Source organism: Phocoena phocoena, chromosome 1, assembly GCF_963924675.1.
Source record: "Phocoena phocoena chromosome 1, mPhoPho1.1, whole genome shotgun sequence".
In the NCBI taxonomy this organism is placed as follows: domain Eukaryota; kingdom Metazoa; phylum Chordata; class Mammalia; order Artiodactyla; family Phocoenidae; genus Phocoena; species Phocoena phocoena.
This window is the reverse complement of record NC_089219.1, coordinates 58,008,598-58,023,547: the sequence shown is the minus strand read 5'-3', so window position 1 is coordinate 58,023,547 and position 14,950 is coordinate 58,008,598. Positions and strand designations below refer to the sequence as shown.

Genomic DNA, 14,950 nt, shown 5'->3' with positions numbered 1-14,950 from the left:
TCTGACCCCAGATGAAATTTTCAGCAAATTAATTAACTGGAAAATAAGAACTATTGTGGCAACAGAACCTCACCAGTTTGGTTGCTGCTCCTTCTGTGTGACTGATTGTCTTCTAAGTGCTGTATTAACAGTTTTGGATCATTGACCAATTTATTTTATTTATTTATTTTCGGTACGCGGGCCTCTCACTGTTGTGGCCTCTCCTGTTGTGGAGCACAGGCTCCGGACGCGCAGGCTCAGCGGCCATGGCTCACGGGCCCAGCCGCTCCGCGGCACGTGGGATCTTCCCGGACCGGGGCATGAACCCGTGTCCCCTGCATCAGCAGGCGGACTCTCAACCACTGCGCCACCAGGGAAGCCCCCATTGACCAATTTAATTTGAATGTAATTAACTCTGTAAATGTGAGCTCTTCTTATTTACTTTCATTAAAATTAAATCATGACAAAAAGAAAATAGGTATAAATCAAGCTGCATGCCCTTGCTTCAGGTATGAGTCACATCTGGTTCTCATACAGTAATCTTGAACTTTCTCCAACTCACCTTTATCATACATTTAAAAATTCCTGGGGCCCACATGCTTCCAGGAATTCTGATCATATGAGCTTCTATCTAAAAAACTTGGGTACCTCTACAATTCTGTGGTTTATTCCATGATCTATACAGTTCTTTTCTTTACCTAAAACAGTATTGTAAAAGTGGATCTCTTAATTTATGCCTAAATAATTGATTATATGTTTAAATTTAATTGCTTTGGAGATTTATTATTTTTTCCCCCTCCTTTTAAAATAGGAATTTACTGACTGACAATGGCAAAAAAAATCTTAGAGAAGTTAGATATTCTGGATGAGCAAGCAAAGACACTCTTGGCCATAAGAGCAAAGGTTTGTAAAATATAGGCTAAAATTCAATTTTCCATTAAAAGGTTATCATTTCAAATGTGAACGATTTTTACTTCTTAGTTAATGATGCATTAGTATGAGGCTACAAACCAATTTGTAAAAAACAAATAATTATATTAGTTGAAAGAGTCATCTATGTAATACTATAAAGAATTAATTAAACATACAAGGTAACTTTTAGCTAGCTGCTGTATTTGGTTGTGATGTATCTAACCTGCTTAAAAAAAAAAAATCCTGGGTTTCCCTGGTGGTGCAGTGGTTAAGAATCCGCCTGCCATGTAGGGGACATGGGTTTGAGTCCTGGTCCAGGAAGATCCCATGTGCCGGTGAGCAACTAAGCCCATGCGTCACAACTACTGAGCCTGTGCTCTAGAGCCCACGAACCACAACTACTGAAGCCCGTGTGCCTAGAGCCCATGCTCCACAACAAGAGAAGCCACCACAGTGAGAAGCCTGCACACTGCAACCAAGAGTAGCCCCCGCTTGCCACAACTAGAGAAAGCCCACGCACAGCAACAAAGACCCAATGCAGCCAAAAATAAATAAATTAAATAAGTAAATTAAAAAAAAAAGAATCCTAAGCAGTCGAATAGTAAATGTGACTATTCCTATAGTTGTTACTAACCTGTTAAACATAAAGACTTGTTTAGCTGGTTCATTAAAAGGAAGAAAATATTTGGTATAGCTACCAAATTAGAAATAAAGTTCATAGAAAATAATTAAACTAAAAAGGGTGAGTCTCTTATAAAATCCAATATAAAATATTAATAAAGAATACAGTTCTGAAACACCAGATTTTTTACCATATGTGAGCAATTTAATTTGGTTGCAAAAAGACTTGTAAAATAATATAACAATGTGAATAAATGAAGCATATATAAGGAACAATAGCGTCTGAGAAATCAAGGAAGACATCACAGAGAGGAACTCTTAAGTGAATGAACATATGTGCAATTTGAAAATGAAAACGTTGGTGTTTGAATAATAATTTGGTTTCTTTTTAATTTTTCATAATTATCTCCTTTCATTCAGAAAGTAAAGGAATACTGAAAAATGGGATAAATTAATTCTGTTATAGCTATCAAAATTTTGAATAGCAAGCCAGGGGTAACTTGACTAAAGCAAACCTTTTAGACTTTGATGATACCCCAAAGTTTATTGCTTTTTTTTTGTTTGTTTAAAATGAATTGTAATATACTTTAAAAAATACAATCAGATAAATCTATTAAATTTGTCACGAAATTCCCTTTTACATAAAATTTTAAGTTATAATTAGTAATAATAATTCTTACTTTTCCTGGGAGCTTCGTTTGGGCAAAGCATTTCCACATATTTTCTCATTTTGTGTTACTATTCATGTGTTACTGATAGAAAATTCTCTGGAGATTCTTCTGAAAGTATATATAATCATTTTTAAAACCTTTTCTTAATTTTCAAATTATACTTTTGGAAACAAGCAACATATAGATATGTATAAAGAAAGTTATACAAAAGGAAAGTTATATAAAGAAATATTAAGAGTCTGGCCTCTTCCCTCTAATCCTTTCCTCTGAGACAGACACATTTTAGCAGTTGAGGTTTATTCATCCACATCTTTTGTACTCTTACAAAGATATACAAGTATGAATATCTGTACGTATACATACATTTATCTTTACTTACAAATATCCATAATATAAATATACATGTACATATATACATATACATTTATGAAAGTGGATTATCTATTTTTTTCTATTGACAAAAAAATGAAATACAGTATATAAATCACTTTGGTAATTGTTTTTTAATCTTTTAAAAACATTTATTTTGAAATAATCATAGACTCACAGGAAGCTGCAGAAATAGTACCAAGAGTTCCATGTACCTTTCACCCAGTTGACCCTATCAGTGACATCTTACAGAGTTGTAGTTCAATAGCAAAACCGGTATGAGTTACATCCAACATTGACACGGGTGTATTACTGTTAACTAGACTACAGACGTTATTGAGTTGTCACCATTTTTTAACCTTCATTCGTTTGGGTCTGTAGTTTTATGCAATTTTATCCCGCTACAGATTTACAGAAATCACCACAATCAAGACACAGGACACTTCCATCCTATAAAAGTACTCTCTCATGTTACTTCTTTATATTTGTATCCATGCCCTCACCTCAATTCTCTGTCTCTAACCCCAGCAAGGACTAATCTGTTCTCCATATCTATGATTTTGTAATTTTGACAATGGTATATAAATGGAATTATTCAGTGTGTAAAATTTTGAGATTGAATATTTCACTATGCCCCTGAGGTCCATCTAAGTTTTTGCATGAAGCAATAGCTTTTATATGATAAATAACATATAAATTTTATTGCTGAGTAATATTCCATTATATGGATGTACAGAGTTTCAACTGCTCACCCATTGAAGGACATTTGGGTTGTTTTCAATATTTTGCTTTTAAAAATGAAGCTGCTAAAAAAATAAGATGAAGTAAAACTGCTATGAATATTTGTGTACAGGTTTTTGTATGAACGTAAGTTTTCATTTCTCTGGAGTGAATGCCCAAGAGTGTGATTGCTGGTGCAGGGTCTGTCTCTCCAACTCAACAAGGTCAGAGCCACAAGCTTTGGTTTAAGTTCCCCCTCCTTGTGCGTCAGTCCAGAAACTGCCTCCAAGAAGTAAGCTAGGCTATTGTAGGGTTTACCTAATTTGTTTCCCTTTCTTCAGGGATCATGGTCCTGCTCTGCCTGTTTCCTAATGCCTGATTGTAGTTGTTTTCACATACTTTGGCTGGTTTTACTACTTGTGTATAGCAGAAGGACAATTCCTGTAGCACTTAATCCCTCACTGGCAGGAACAGAAGTTCCCATATCCTTTGACTTCTTTTTTAAGTTTTTATCTCTTTATGCCTCTGTGCTGTGCTCTGAGAGAATGTTTTAAAGAAGATTTTCGGCTCCTTAACTCATTCTTTAGCTTTACGCTTTTCCCTCTTCAGTCCATCTGTATAAATATTTGAACAAAGTTCTCTTTCGATTGCTTTCTTAACTCTATTTCTGGCTCATGTTCCACCATGTGTGTGGCTCCAGGGAGGAGAGCAGGTTGGAGAGAGCTGCCAGGTATAGTTCCAATAACTCTATGTATCAATATTGTCTTTGCTAAATATATAGGTCGTTCTTAAATTCTGGACTTTGGATTTTGGAGGGAGCCTTCATGATCATCTAGTCCAACACCCTCATTTCATAGATAGAAAAAGAGTTGGTACACAAGGCCTCCAATTTTCAGTCTGCATTATTTTTCCATTGTTGCCTGACACATAAATTCTGTGTGTGAGTGTGTGTATGTATGAAGTGAGATTAATTTTGTCCTTTCCATACCGGATTTGTCTTATATGAAAAGTGCTCCCTTTTTCACTGAGTTATGTTTTGGATTTGCTGCAGAAAAACTTTCTTCAGGGTGAAGTAAAGAAAAAGATTTCAGTGATACCCCTGACATTTGATTTTCAGTTGGAATTTGAAAAGGATATTGCTACCTCCATATCTGAGGCAGAATCAAAGATCACAAAAGACAGATCATATGGCATTAGAAAAACAAAAAGGTAATCATCATAACTACCTCAAACTTTCACTTTGAACTTTTAAAGCATTATTTTATATTTGCCTTAGATTATGCAATCTATACTAAATGTAAGCTTTGTATATTTCATAATGGTTATGAGTTACAATATGCTAGATTAGCATTCTGAATATTCCTAGTTTATAAAATATTTATTATAATATTTCACTATTGCAGATGATAATTTTATATAGTAATTATAATTCCAGATTTTTAAAGAAAGACTTCTTGAACTTTACTATATCGCCCCAAATTAATCTCAGGATTTATTTCAAACTTTAACCAATATACTGCAAAAAAAAGTAGGCCTAGAAAACTAAGTAAGGCAGTTTCTCTGTGTACTTACAAGGGGTAGCCTGAATATGTAATAATTGGTCTTTCACTGGCATTGTGTATGTATGTAATGCTATATAATTTTCTAGGCATCAGAAATGTGGAGGAGAGCCCAGACAAAAGAAATACTCAGGTGCAGAATCAATAGGACTTCAAATCAGTTGGACATAGGTGGTAGTGTGTTCTTACCTCATTTATTCTGTAGTAAATCATTGTATTAAGTGCAGTTTTACAGATGCCAAACCCAAGTCTTGATGAGGTAAAATAACTTACCCAAAGTCACAAAGCTAACACATGACGGAAGCTGGATTTAGACATAGCAGTCTGATTTCCGAGCCTATGCTCTTACCACTACCACATTCAACAGAATGATTTCCAGCTTTTGGTCTTGGTGACTAGATGTACTTTGGTGTTTTGTACTTAGGTGGAGATCATAGGATGAAAAGCAGATTGGAGTGGATAAGAGATTAGAGTGAGAAATGCTGAGCTTTATTTTGGATATGTTAAGTTTTAGATGCCTGTGGGGCATCCAGGTGATGGTGTCTAGAAGACAATTGGACAAATATGTCTTAATCTAAAGTAAAACAAGATCATTTGGACTCAAAATACAGTTTACTCAGATTTTTGTTGTTTATGATTTACCAGGATGTCAGAACATGTTTCCATTGTGCAGCCATAAGAAAAAGGAGTTTGTTCCTAACACAAATAAATATTAGTGGTTTATGTAATTCAGCTTTATCACAAACTTCTTTCACTACTACTTTGTTTTTATGTACAGCTGATAAAAGCCAATACTTTTACTTTGAAATCATTTATAGAACTATCCATGTTAAAATAGAATATTTTAATACATAGAAAAAGTTGCATAAAATGGAAGTTGGGCATGTAGAGAAGGGAAAAATAATGTCTTATTATATATTATGTATTATATAATTGTAATTATATATATTTTATATTTGTATATATTTATATTTTTGAATTTATATATATGTATACCATTATGTGATAACATAATATATGGCTAATGACCCATTAGACACATTTAAAGATAACGTGCAGTGTGTTTTATGACAGTATTTTCCAGGATGATACTGTTGCTTTCCCTTTCCTTTCTGTAGTTTATAAGTAGTTTATAAAGGCATCATTGATCCTGTCTTTAGTGAGGATATCAAGAGCTGAGTAATGTTCCTTTTGAGTTAAGTCTGGCTGAGTTGAAGTTTGAAATCAGAGTCCAAAATAAAGACAAACAGGCACATAGTTTCAACATTCAAAGACCAAGTAAATTTTGCTTGCTCGGTGCTCAGAGGACCAAAACTATCACACACACACACACACACACACACACACACACACACACAAGTACAGGAAAATGTCAAGAATTTACACAAGAATTAGGGTGTAACCTAGGCCAAAAGAAAGAAAATTTGGTTGAAGAAATTAAGAGAATCTAGTACATACAGATAAGTCCAACTGGCAGCATATCTAGGCTCCGAGTTTCGCTTTTAAGACCACTTCTAACAGTTGCCTCTCTTCAAGTAGCTTTGTGGCAATTTTGTACTGTCACTCATGCTTGAATGATTGGCCCTAAACCAAGTTCAAATAAAGAATTCTTACAGACAACTTCATTTTAATTTTCATTAACAGTAGCTCTGCTATCCCATATGACTGTAATTTTAATTTATTGATTTTATTCTACAAGTGTTTACTGAGTGACTACTATACTCTAGGCATATAACAGCAAGAGTGAAATATTATCTCTTCAGTGGAGATTCAGATAAGCAAAGGGGCAAACACCAGTTGCCACAGAGATTCCTAATGTGAGGATCTGCAAGTTTCCTAGAGGAGGTGGCCCCTCAGGTGAGACCCAGAGAGTTAGTGAAGAGGCAACAAGATTTAAAAGAGAGAAATTGATTCCAGGCCAAGGCAATAACATGAACAAAGGGTCAGCCAGAGGCAAAGCAAAGCCCAGCTCATTTGAGGAACCAAAAGTAGTTCAGTGTTGCTAGACTTGAAAGGGATATGGGGTAGAGACTGGAGATGGATTGGTAAGAAATGAGGCTAAAGGGGTAAACAAAGGCCAGATCACCAAGGCCTTATGAGCCAAGTAAAGCATTCTGGACAATCTCCTTCAGTGAGGAGCTGCTGCAGGGTTTAAACAGGGCAGTGCATACTCAGATTTGGATTTCAGAAATATCATTAACTAGCAAAAGTGGTCATTAAAAATTATGGGGGCTCCTCAGAGAACCGAACCTTTTATTAGAATTTATAGTATCTCCAGAAACCACCTGTTCTAGGAAGCCAATCATCTTGCAGTGAGTCCTTTTCCAGCCATAGCGGAACGATTACTTAAATAACAGAGCATAAGGCGGTAAGTTTTTTCCCCATATCAACAATGATATGCTGATTACACTGGCTATATTGCACAGATTTAATTCCTCCAAATCTTGAGATGCAGCTCCTGGTCTTATAAGTTACGTTAATTATAACAGGATACCAGCCTCCACCAGTGCTCACAAACCTCACTCCTGTCCTACACTGAGCCAAGATGTCAGATCTGAGTCACACAGCTTTCAGCTTAGCCTAAACCTTACATCATAACTACCACCACCAGTACCATAGTAACTCCTGGTAACTGCATGCCTCTTTCATTTTTGATCTCTGGTCTCTTGCTATTCAAAGTGTTGTCTTCCATCCAGCAGCATTGGCATCAAACTCGGCAGCTTGTTTGAAATGCAGAGTCTCTGACCCCATCTCTGACCCCATCCCAGATGACAGCTGCAGTTAACAAGATCCCCCAGGTGATTCCCATGGACAGTAATGACGGAGAAACCCTGCTCTAGCCCAGTGGTTCTCAAACATGGAGGACTAGTTAAAACACAGATTGGGGGCCCCCACTGACAGAGTTTTTGATTCTGTAGGTCTGGGCTGGGGCCTAATAATTTGCATGTCTAGTAAGTTTCCAGGTGATGCTGACACTGATGGTCCAGGGTCATCATCCTCTAGCTGGATGAGTCCCTCCTCTAGCTGTGTCCCACTATAACCATACTGCCCAACACTGACATCGGTTCCATGTTTCTCCTTGGCTTGCTTAATATCATAGCAACGCTCAACCTGGTGCTACCTGATTTGTAGCTGAGCTTTGTTTTCAGAGCAGTGGTTTTCAACCCACCTGCATGTTAGTATTACCTGGGAAGCTTTAAAGTAATTGGATTCAACTTTAATTAGTTTGGAGTAGGTCCCAGGCATTACTATTTTAATGATTTTCCCAGATGATTCTTACTTAAAGCTAGGATCAAAAACCATTAAAATGCATAGGGCTTCTTTTTCAGTTAATCCCAGAGACATCTTTTCCATGTAACTATTATCTCAGGATTTCTGCATTTTTCTTGGATAAAAGGGAACTGATAAAGTTGATGGCCACAAATACCCAGAATTTGCTGGAAGGACCTTCCTAAGATTACTTTCCTGATACAGAGAGAGTTTTATAATCATTCAAAAATCTCAGTCTTTTGCCTTTCATTTGTATATAGTCTTTAAGATTTGTCAATAAACACCAAATCTACTCTTCTTTGCAACTTTTCATAATTGGACCTTTTACAGAAGAGCCATACTCGGGCTTCCCTGGTGGCGCAGTGGTTGAGGGTCCGCCTGCCGATGCAGGGGACATGGGTTTGTACCCCGGTCCGGGAAGATCCCACATGCCGCGGAGCGGCTGGGCCCGTGATCATGGCCGCTGAGCCTGTGCGTCTGGAGCCTGTGCTCCGCAACGGGAGAGGCCACAACAGTGAGAGGCCCGCGTACCGAAAAAAAAAAAAAAAAATAGAGAAGAGCCATACTCATTTTAGAAAATTACCTGGAACATAAGAAATGTTTAAAGAGAAACAAAGTGAGTTCTTCAATACCTAAGCATTCAGTACTGGATTATCAGATGAAAATGGCAACTTTACCATTTATTAAGTGGTAAGAACTAGGAAACAATTTAGGAGTAAGTAGACAGATTTAGATTAATAGGGGCTTCTCATTAGAAGAATTATTTTCCTAAAAATAAATTCAAAATAATATTCCTTTCAGAAATATTTTTACGACAGAAGGATAAACTTGCATACAGGAAAGACAATGAAATATAGAGAATATGGTAACAGCCTACAGTGAAATTTAATTGGTCAAATTCCACATGAGAAGCCCGCACACCGCAAGGAAGGGTAGACCCCGCTCGCTGCAACTAGAGAAAGCCCGCATGCCGCAACAAACACCCAACACAGCCAAAAATAAATAAAATAGTAATGAGATACACGAACCATGTTTACATATGGCAATCATTTCGACGATAAAAATCCTAGGTAAAGTGTGACATAATAGGTAGGTGGGTTGGGGAGGGACGGGAGCAGGAAGGAGAAGGAGGCATTTAAGTAAGTGAAAACAGAGGTTCATGCCTTGCTTGCTGCTACCCACACAACTTCTCCCTTACCTGGGCACAGGCTCCTTAAAGGCCCCACGAGGATTCTGGGCAGGTAACAGCCTTGCCTCCTCCAGCTGTCTGTGGAGAGAGCTTCACTTCTGGGCTGGATGCTTCCTCTCCCCTGCAGCTGGAAGAAGGCTCCCACTTATTGCTCATACCTGGAGAAACCTGAGACTCTCCCACAAAGCTTCTCAGCGGTGGCTGCTCACTTCAGAGTATTTGGAAAATGCACTGAGCCCTGCCCTAGAGATTGTGAGTTAACTAGTAGGGAAGAGTCTGGGCATAGGTGCTTTTTCAGAGCGCCCCGGATGGTTCTAATATACAACTAGATATTTGAGAACCATTTCTGGAGGCCTCTTCATTTCTCACTCCCTCAGCTGCCATGTGAGACCCTCTCATGACAGCTTGTTTACCACTGATCACTGCAAAAGAATCTTCTCTCACCGCCTGATACTACCTGAGTCCCAAATAGCCTGACCTTCATAGGTGCTGCAGGAACCCACACTCACTGAAATGAGTAAAGAGAAACTACAGGTCATTTAAGGGGACTCACATGAAGGATGGAGATGAAGCCAAACAATCAGAACAGGTACCTGACTCCTAACGAGGCAGACTTATGGGAGGAAACAGAAGAGAACTTTAGAAAATATCTCTCTTAAGGACAGTAAACAGGAGAAAAGGGTATTTAAAAAAAACAGACATTTTTGAATCAAAAACTGAGTAGGGAAATTAAAAATAGAATACAGATGAAGACTGATTTGGTAATCTAGAAGGTCAAATAAAGGCACAATCTTATAAAAACACCAAAAAATGGATATCAGTTAGAAAAGAGACATGTAGATACATTCAGGATACTCAGTATGAAAATATATATTTAATACATAAAGCAGGAGAGTAAGAAACAGATGGTGAGGAAATAATCAAAGAAATATAAGAAAAAAGTGCCCTTTGTTTAAGACAGACTTGAATCTTCAAATCAAAAGTGTTACTAAGTGCTAGACTTATGGTGAAATTACCCAATTCCAAAGGCACAGGAAAAAAACGGTTAATTACAAAGGAAAGGATAGCAAATCAGTTTCATATGTCTCATCTGCATCTCTGAGACTAGAAAATAGTAAACCATTTTCAACTTCTAACAAAATGGCAATCCAGAAATCTGCTATTCGGATGAATCATCATTTATATTTGAGAACAAAAGAAAGACAAGTGTTTGGACATGAAAGACTTTAGAATGTAAACTGCTTATTTATTCTTTCTGAGGGACTTGGAGAAATATTTTTATCCAAATTTAAATTAAATATGAATAAAATAAAGATCCAAAATGGGTATCTTTATTACACAAAAATGCATTTGAAATTTTCCCATGGTGTCTGAATGAAATTCTGGACTTCCATCTCAAAGTGGCTGTTCTATAAAAACATAAAACATTCCAAAGAATTACCATGTAAGTGGTCCATAAGAGATTTCAAGTTGGGAAGAGACAGCTTTAGCTCAACCCCCATCCTCCCATCTGAGCTGTACTTTTCTCTGGGTTTCTTCCTTTGCCAGTGCCACTTCAATGGTCCATCCCAGACACATGCAGCAGCCTTCCTTTAATTCCAACCCATGCAGCACAAATCAAGGCCTTTACTTGTATTCCCTTTAACTCAACTGCAACAGGATGTAATTTCACAGGGAATTTTTCTAACTATAAGACAAAAAAAGTGGGAGAGGGAAAAGGATGAATTTTTAAACATTTGAGCAGCCCCAAACCAATACAACTTACAAAAAACGGATTTATAAACTTATGCTAGTGAACTAACCTACCAAATGTATAACTCCAGTTCCATTCCTCATATTCTATGAAAACCCAGTGCTGGGCTTCCCTAGTGGCGCAGTGGTTGAGAGACCGCCTGCTGAAGCAGGGGACACGGGTTCGTGCCCCAGTCCATGAAGATCCTACAATGCTATGAGATTAGATATCAATTACAGGAAAAAAATCTGTAAAAAATACAAATACATGGAGGCTAAACAATACACTACTTAATAACCAAGAGATCACTGAAGACATCAAAGAGGAAATCAAAAAATACCTAGAAACAAATGACAATAAAAACATGACAACCCAAAACCTATGAGATGCAGCAAAAGCAGTTCTAAGAGGGAAGTTTACAGCAATACAATCCTACCTCAAGAAACAAGAAACATCTCAAATAACCAACTTAACCTTACACCTAAAGCAATTAGACAAAGAAGAACAAAAAACCCCAAAGTTAGCAGAAGGAAAGAAATCATAAAGATCAGATTAGAAATAAATGAAAAAGAAATGAAGGAAACAATAGGAAAGATCAATAAAACTAAAAGCTGGTTCTTTGAGAAGATAAACAAAATTGATAAACCATTAGCCAGACTCATCAAGAAAAAAAGGGAGAAGACTCAAAACAACAGAATTAGAAATGAAAAAGGAGAAGAAACAACTGACACTGCAGAAATACAAAGGATCATGAGAGATTACTGCAAGCAACTATATGCCAATAAAATGGACAACCTGGAAGAAATGGACAAATTCTTAGAAAAGTACAAACTTCTGAGACTGAACCAGGAAGAAATAGAAAATATAAACAGACTGAACTAGGAAGAAATAGAAAATATAAACAGACCAGTCACAAGTACTGAAATTGAGACTGCGATGAAAAATCTTCCAACAAAAAAAAGCCAAGGACCAGATGGCTTCACAGGCGAATTCTACCAAACATTTAGAGGAGATAACACCTATCCTTCTTAAAATCTTTCAAAATATAGCAGAGGGAGGAACACTCCCCAACTCATTCTACCAGGCCACCATCACCCTGATACCAAAACCAGACAAAGATGTCACAAAGAAAGAAAACTACAGGCCAATATCACTGATGAACATAGATGCAAAAATCCTCAACAAAATACTAGCAAACAGAACCCAACAGCACATTAAAAGGAGCATACACCATGACCAAGTGGGGTTTATCCCAGGAATGCAAGGATTCTTCAATATATGCAAATCAACCAATGTGATACACCATCTTAACAAATTGAAGGAGAAAAACCATATGATCATCACAATAGATGCAGAAAAACTTTTGACAAAATTCAACACCCATTTATGATAAAACCCCCCAGAAAGTAGGCATAGAGGGAACTTACCTCAACATAATAAAGGCCATATACGACAAACCCACAGCCAACATCATTCTCAATGGTGAAAAACTGAAACCATTTCCTCTAAGATCAGGAACAAGACAAGGTTGCCCACTCTCACCACTATTATTCAACATAGTTTTGGAAGTTTTAGCCATAGCAATCAGACAAGGAAAAGAAATAAAAGGAATCCAAATCAGAAAAGAAGTAAAGCCGTCACCATTTGCAGATGACATGATACTATACATAGAGAACCCTAAAGATGCTACCAGAAAACTACTAGAGCTAATCAATGAATGTGGCAAAGTAGCAGGATACAAAATTATTGCACAGAATTCTCTTGCATTCCTATATACTAATGATGAAAAATCTAAAAGAGAAATTAAGGAAACACTCCCATTTACCATTGCAACAAAAAGAATAAAATACCAGGAATAAACCTACCTAAGGAGACAAAAGACCTGTATGCAGTAAACTATAAGATACTGATGAAAGGCATTAAAGATGATACAAACAGATGGAGAGATATACCATGTTCTTGGACTGGAAGAATCAATATTGTGAAAATTACTACACAAAGCAATTTACAGATTCAATGCAATCCCTATCAAACTACCAGTGGCATTTTTCACAGAACTAGAACAAAAAAATTTCACAATTTATATGGAAACACAAAAGACTCTGAATAGCCAAAGCAGTCTTGAGAAAGAAAAACAGAGCTGGAAGAATCAGGCTCCTGGACTTCAAACTATACTATAAAGCTACAGAAATCAAGACAGTATGGTACTGGCACAAAAAAAGGAATATAGATCAATGGAATAGGATAGAAAGCCTAGAGATTAAACCCACACACATATGGTCACCTTACTTTTGATAAAGCAGGCGAGAATATACAATGGAGAAAAGACAGCCTCTTTTCTGGGAAAACTGGTCAGCTACATGTAAAAGAATGAAGTTAGGGACTTCCCTGGTGGCACAGTGGTTGAGAGTCTGCCTGCCAACGCAGGGGACACGGGTTAGATCCCTGGTCTAGGAAGATCCCACATGCTGCGGAGCAACTAAGCCCGTGTGCCACAACTACTGAGCCTGCTCTCTAGAGCCTGCGAGCCACAGCTACTGAACCCACGTGCCACAACTACTGAAGTCCTCACGCCTAGAGCCCGTGTTCCACAACAAGAGAAGCCAGTGCGATGAGAAGCCCGTGCGACACAACAAAGAGTAGCCCTGCTCGCGGCAACTGGAGAAAGCCTGCACACAGCAACGAAGACCCAACACAGCCAAAAATAAATAAATAAAAATTAAAATTAAAAAAAAAAGAATGAAGTTAGAAACCTCCCTAACACCATACACAAAAATAAACTCAAAATGGATTAAAGGCCTAAATGTAAGGCCAGACACTATAAAACTCTTAGAGCAAAACGTAGGCAGAACAGTCTATGACATAAATCACAGCAAGATCCTTTTTGACCCACCTCCTAGAGAAATGGAAATAAAAACAAAAATAAACAAATGGGACCTAGTGAAACTTCAAAGCTTTTGCACAGCAAAGGAAACCATAAACAAGATGAAAAGACAACCCACAGAATGGGAGAAAATATTTGCAAATGAAGCAGCTGACAAAGGATTAATCTCTAAATTTTACAAGCAGCTCATGCAGCTCAATATCAAAAAAACAAACAACCCAATCCAAAAATGGGCAGAAGACCTAAATAGACATTTCTCCAAAGAAGATATACAGATTGCCAACAAATGCATGAAAGGATGCTCAATATCACTAATCATTAGAGAAATGCAAATCAAAACTACAATGAGGTATAACCTCACATCAGTCAGAATGGCCATCATCAAAAAATCTACAAACAATAAATGCTGGAGAGGGTGTGGAGAAAAGGGAACCCTCTTTCACTGTTGGTGGGAATGTAAATTGATACAGCCACTATGGAGAACAGTATGGAAGTTCCTTAAAAAACTGAAAATAGAACTACCATATAACCCAGCAATCCCACTACTGGGCATAAGCCCTGAGAAAACCATAATTCAAAAAGAGTCATGTACCACAATGTTCATTGCAGCACTATTTACAATAGGCAGGACATGGAAGCAACCTAAGTGTCCATCAACAGATGAATGGATAAAGAAGATGTGGCACATATATACAATGGACTATTACTCAGCCGTAAAAAGAAGTGAAATTGAGTTATTTGTAGTGAGGTTGATGGACGTAGAGACTGTCACAGTGTGAAGTAAGTCATAAAGGGAAAAACAAATGCCATATGCTAACACATATATATGGATTCTAAAGAAAAAAAAAGGTTCTGAAGAGCCTAGGGGCAGAACAGGTATAAAGACACAGACGTAGAGAATGGACTTGAGTACACAGGGAGGGGGAAGGGTAAGCTGGGATGAAGTGAGAGTGGCATGGACATATATACACTATCAAATATAAAATAGAAAGCTAGTGGGAAGCAGCTGCATAGCACAGGGGGATCAGCTTGGTGCTTTGTGAC

The 14,950-nt window shown here is 37.4% G+C and overlaps 1 protein-coding gene across 1 annotated transcript in view; it reads left to right on the top strand.

The window, feature by feature from the left end:
* Positions 1-14,950, top strand: part of C1H1orf141 (chromosome 1 C1orf141 homolog) — a 46,658-nt gene that overhangs the window by 5,388 nt on the left and 26,320 nt on the right. Inside the window, exons 2-3 of the mRNA XM_065892032.1 lie at positions 791-882; positions 4,324-4,481. Coding sequence (XP_065748104.1) covers positions 808-882; positions 4,324-4,481 — 233 coding nt within the window. The 5' untranslated portion in view covers positions 791-807. The remainder of the gene's footprint in view (positions 1-790; positions 883-4,323; positions 4,482-14,950) is intronic.